This window comes from Merops nubicus, unplaced genomic scaffold (genome assembly GCF_000691845.1).
Source record: "Merops nubicus isolate BGI_N331 unplaced genomic scaffold, ASM69184v1 scaffold29001, whole genome shotgun sequence".
In the NCBI taxonomy this organism is placed as follows: Eukaryota; Metazoa; Chordata; class Aves; order Coraciiformes; family Meropidae; genus Merops; species Merops nubicus.
The window spans coordinates 1-5,619 of NW_008588145.1; the positions used below are offsets into that span (position 1 = coordinate 1).

The window sequence follows — 5,619 nt, forward strand, 5'->3', positions numbered from 1 at the left end:
TTCTCCCCAGGATCGGGCCCAAGGAGGATTTTTTCCACTGTTCCAAATGCAATTTATGCCTCAGCTTGAGTCTCCGTGGAAAGCACAAGGTAAAAATACAGCCTCTGCCTGGAGAAACTGCTGTGTTACAGTCTAGACAAGGTCGGGGAACTGGCTGATTTACCAGAGGGTGCTGAACGCTTCTTTTCAGCCAGTCACAAGTGGGGTCCCCTGGGGATCAGTGCTGGGCCCAACACTGTTTATTAATACAGAATCATGGCATGTGTTGAATGAACCTTTAAAGGCTATCTAGTCCAACCCCCTTGCACTGAGCAGGGACATCTAACTAGAGCAGGTTGCGCAGGGCCCCTCCAACCTGACCTCAGATGTCTGTAGGGATGGGGCATTGACCACCTCACTGGGCAACCTGGGCCAGGGTCTCACCACCCTCAGTGTAAAAAATGTCTTCCATCTAGTCTAAATCTCCCCTTTTTTAGTTTAAAACCATCACCCCTTGTCCTGTTGCAGCAAGGCCTGCTAAAAATCCTGTCCCCATCTTTGTGATAGGCCTGGAGGTTATAAGAATGCATCAGCTAACTCTATGTCTTTGAAAAAAAAACAACTAAACAAACCAAAACACCTTAAAAATGAAAGCTGATAGTGCCTTGGCTCCATCCAAGGCCACACAGACAAGAGGAGCATCAGGTTCTCTTTCTCTAAGTGCCCCTAACAGCAACACAGAGCACTTCTGGCTGGCTTTGCTGGCACTGAAGCTTTAGACAATAAACATCTCAGTCTCCTCTTCTTTCAGAAGGAGCTGTTGATTGTGTGTAAGTTTGAGTTCCTGTTCCAGCTGCAGTATAGGGAAAGCTGGGCTGCCTGCCTCTAGGGGAGGGAGGTCTAGGAGCCCTTTTCTTTTGTCCATTTTCCAGCTGTTTGTTTTTTCATATACTAAGCCACCCGTTAATTGTCAGAACTTCAAAATCTGAACAGTAACATTTCATACATCTTTTCTTATGGAAATATAGAAAGATACCCATCCAGTAGGATAACTTTGTTGTTTTTTTTTGCAAAGTGTATTGAAAATGTCTCCAGGCAGGACTGTCCCATATGTTTAGAGGTGAGTTGCTTCTTTTCATCTCTTGGGTTTGTGTGTAGCTCTACTTCTGACTGCATTTGAATTAATGTTCTTGTTTTCTTATTTGCCCCGAAATAGGATATTCATACGTCTCGTGTTGGAGCTCACGTTCTGCCGTGCGGTCACCTCCTCCACAGGTAGAGCATGGCAGACTGAATCTTTCTTCAGCTCCTCTCTGTCAGAAACCTAGCATGTGATGTGTCCCGCTCCATGTTTGCACTTGAACCACACAATCTTTGTCACAGGGTTGACTCTGTTCCTTTGTGTCAGGTTAGAACACCTTAGAATGGAATCAGATGTGCTTTGTCTCTGGATTTTTGCCTAAGCACCCGGTGAATTTGGTGGGAAGCTTTCTTCTCCCGTGGGGTATTTTTTCACCTCTGGTTTGGGGATGGCTGTGCGCCGCTTCCCCTTCCTTCGGTCCAAATGCGTTACCAGGCAGTAACTGCATTCTTCCTACTGAACTTCTCTGTGTTTTCTTTTCAGAACGTGTTATGAGGACATGCTGAAGGAGTAAGTAGTTCTAAATGTCTCTTCTCTTAATACTGCTGTAGTCCAAACAGACACCTTCAAGAGGCAAAGATGACAATGCCAGTCCTGTACCAAATAACTTGAAACCACCTCCTAAAGGGAAGAGGGGCTTTTAATTTCCAGTTGTGTTAGCAAGAATTTCCTGGTGTTTCTCTTTGACTGGTACGATACAAAACTTGTCATTTTGGGTGGACTTGCTTCATCTTCTGACTTAGACTTTCCCCCCCCCTTTCTGCCAGAGGTTACAGGTGCCCTTTGTGCATGCACTCGGCTTTAGACATGACGCGGTACTGGCGCCAGCTGGATGACGAGGTGGCGCAGACTCCCATGCCCACGGAGTATCAGAACATGATGGTGGAGGTAAGAGACACCTGCACCGGTGTACCTGATCTTGGAAGATCTGTCCTTTTGCATAACTGGCAGTAGAGGGCACTAGGAACCTGTCCTGGACAACCTGACTGTTGGGGAATGATGAAGAAGTGTCTGTATTCTCACACACATAGATAGACTCAGAAAAAAAAAAAAAGAAAAGCACCCTTCATCTGCACTCCAAAAAACCCCACCCAACTCAAAGCCTCAACCTTTTGGTGATGTAGTATCACACAGCAGAGAAATGACTTGGTCTTTGGAAGTATCCCACTTTCTCTGGGAATGATAGGTGCTGTCATAGCAAAAAGCAGGAACTTTGGGGTTTTTAACAGCTTGAGCTTCATGTTCCAGATGAAATGTGGTGGGGGTTCTGCAAAAATACACAGCTCTTAATTTGTGCACGATGAGCTCGCAGAGACTTAGGTTCTCTGAATGTTTCTGTATGTTACCTCAGAGCTGTGGGACCAGTTGCTGTCTGCAGGTAACGCTGAACTAAACAGCAGTGGTCATTAATGATTTAGCTGGATCTGTTCTGGTTTAGATGACCCCTCCTACCAATTCTTGGAGTCAGGATATTTGGAAAAAAATTTCTTTTAGTGCTCGTTTCAAGAACTCTCTCTAGCCTGTCTTGCACATAGTCTGGCCACTGTCACTAACTGCTGTTACTGTGCTGTTAAGTTCACTTGAGGGTTTCTGTGGTGGTTTCCCACATCAAGAGGAGCAGCCAGAGTCTGCATATCCATGACTTAGGCAAGGAGTCATATGAGAAGTAAATGCTCTGTGATTACACAGCGTGATTGGAGCAGTTACAAATGGAAAACGAGTGCTCTCTATAGAAGGAAGGTGCTTTATGCCTTGTCCCCTGATGGCAGACCAGCCCTGTGGCCATTGGAAGCCTGGCTGCAGCATCTTGCCAAGCATCCTGCTGGTGCTGAGGCCTCTCTCTCTCGTGTCTCCATGTGCAGATCCTTTGCAACGACTGCAACGCCCGCTCCACGGTGCAGTTCCATCTCCTGGGCATGAAGTGCACAAACTGTGACTCGTACAACACGGCGCAGGACGGGCGGTGCCGGCTGCCCCTGGAGGAGCAGTGACCCAGGCACGCCGCGCTGGGCTGGGCGAGGGACGCTGCTCCAGGGGAGAGACTGCCTTTAAAGAAACCCCAGCACTTGCCAGGAAAAGCTGTCATGGCCCCAGTGAAATAGTTGCAAGATTTATTTCGTGCTGGTGCCTAGAGAAATAACTTAGGAGATGCAGAGTGAGAGAGGATACACAGCTGACACAGCAGAAGATGTTTTGGGGCAGCTGGAGGTTGTGAGCACGACAGGAGGTGGAGGTGCAGCTATTCTGGGCACAGCTGCTGGGGAAAATTGGTAGCTTTGAGAGCGGCCTTTTCACATCAAGCTGACATCCACAAAGTCTCCCACGAGTACGTTTTGTTCCTTTTCAACACCGTGTTTACTCTCGGGCCTCGGCATGAGTGGCTGCGGAGGGTGAGCTTGCAGAAATCTCATCCCTCAGCTTGATTTGTTGACAGATGCCTGCAGATTTCCCCTTGAAACAGGGCCAGCCTGTGTACGTGCAATGAACGGCCCAAAAAATGCAGCTTCTCTCCCATTTCTGCCTCATTTTTGCTTCATTTGAAGGCCAAGGTGTTGTAGGGTTTTTAGCCCCATCCATAGCTTGATGTTTTGGTGGTAGAATGTGCTGAGGGAAGCAAAAACTTGTCTTGTCAGGATTGATGTGGGGCTGAGCTGGAGATGCTGCTGAAGTCGCACTCCAGCAGTGCAGGGACCAAGTTTTTGTGGCTTTTTTTTTTTGTTGTTGTTGGTTTTTTTTTTTTTTTTTAAGAGTACCTGATTTCATTGAGGGGAGAGGCTGGAGGAGTGCTTTTAAAAAAGAAAAAAAGCCAAAACACAACCCAACACACCTTCCCACCCTTCTTCATGGAATATCCTGCCCAGGGTTTGTGTCTTAGTTTGGGAGAGTTTCCGTACATGCAGATTCCAGTAATGAAATAAAATATTAAAACAACCCAGTTACTCTTCACTCTACAACTACTTTTTTTTTTTGTTGTTTAACTTGCTCTACTGCAAACCAGCAGCTTTTCTTCTTCACCTGACTGTGCCCATTTCTGTAGGGAACACCAGGATGGAGATGATCCTGTCACTGCAGCTTGCCTTTACTGGAGTATCTTTTTCTAAAGCACTTTTTCTCCCTGCTATAAATAAATGTAAAATAATGTCTCTGTTAAATAAACGGATGATGATGATGATGTCACATGTGATGTGCTCTCCTACCCATGTGCTTTCTGGAAATTCCTGGCCCAGTTTAAGTGATGATTCAGTGCTGAAGAAGGAGGGTTGGATGTCTGGATGTGTGACCTCTGGATCTCTCTGATGGAAGTTGTGGTCTGAATTTCCATATTTCTGCAGTGACTTGGCGTGGTGCAGTGGGGACCGGCCCCAGTCTGGACTCCCTGCTACTGAGGTGAGCTGGAGTGAGTCCAAGCTGTGCAGGGGCTGGACACAAGGGGCTCTCCCTGCCATCCACATCAGTTCTTGGGGAGAGATGATGGAGCCAGACTACTTTGGGGTCTCCTTACTCCTTCCCAGAGGTGTTTTGTGGACAAGCTGGAGGAGAGGCCCCGTGAAAAGTGAAACCAGAGTGGTTTGTGTCACCCCAGCAAGCTGCACCAGGAGCAGAGTAGTTCCCCAAAACCCAGTTTCTTTAGGCCCCAGGTCATGTCTCTGCTTTGCCACCCCAAACCTGCCCCCTCCCCCCACTCCAAACTATAATACAGGAGGTACAGTCAGTTGTAGCTACCTGCACTGTTTTTCTCCACCCTCTGGGGCAGTTTGGAGGAGTCCCATGGTGGGGAACCATGTGTGGGGCCAGGTGGGCTGCATCAGCTCATCCAGAGCCCATAAATGCCCTCAGAACTGCCCTGGGGAAGCAGGGCATTTGGTGAAGGAGGAGGTGAGGCTTCCTTGGCTGTGCTGGCACATATCCCTGCTTTTGGGGGTTCTAGGCAAAAGGTGGGTTTTGGAGATGGGGGGTTACAGGCTGTCCTGGGTACCAAGTGGTGGTTTCCCCCTGGGGGCTGCTGTCTTCAGAAGTCAAAAGTGCAGGAGCGTGACTTGGCCCCTTGTTATCTTCCCCATCTTGACTCAAGTGGGCTTTGGGGTTGGACATCTTGGGCAATGTCTCTCTGAGGGTATAGGGCCCAGGGAAGGGGCTGGTTTGACAATGGGACTGAGTCCCTGCTGCTACAGGCATATTCAGAGAGGTGTTGCCATGGTGCTGACATTTCTGCTTGGCTTTAAGCTCCTGTAGATGGTAAGAAGGACTCTCCTCTTGGTTGTGGATGATGCTTTTGGTTCCTCCACTGAAGCTGCCAGCAAGATTCCTTGCTGCTTTGGAGCACCCTCCAAATGTGTGCTGTCGCCTGGTGGCTTCGCTACCATCCCTGGATGGAAACCTACTCCCAGGTAAGCCCTGAGGTCCATCGAGGCTCATAGCAGTCTGGAGGAGCTGTCGTCTTGGAGCGTTGTGGCTGTGTAGGGAGACACCCAGCTCGGGCAATGGGATTGTGAAGAAGA

The 5,619-nt window shown here is 48.4% G+C and overlaps 1 protein-coding gene across 1 annotated transcript; it reads left to right on the forward strand.

The window, feature by feature from the left end:
* Positions 1–8: 8 nt before the first annotated feature.
* On the forward strand, positions 9–3,111 carry RCHY1 (ring finger and CHY zinc finger domain containing 1, E3 ubiquitin protein ligase; the record flags this gene model as incomplete). Its single annotated transcript, XM_008949184.1, has 6 exons — positions 9–89; positions 1,055–1,099; positions 1,196–1,254; positions 1,604–1,630; positions 1,888–2,008; positions 2,983–3,111. Coding segments are annotated over 6 exons (462 nt in total), but the record flags the coding sequence as incomplete, so codon positions are not given.
* Positions 3,112–5,619: the final 2,508 nt, after the last annotated feature.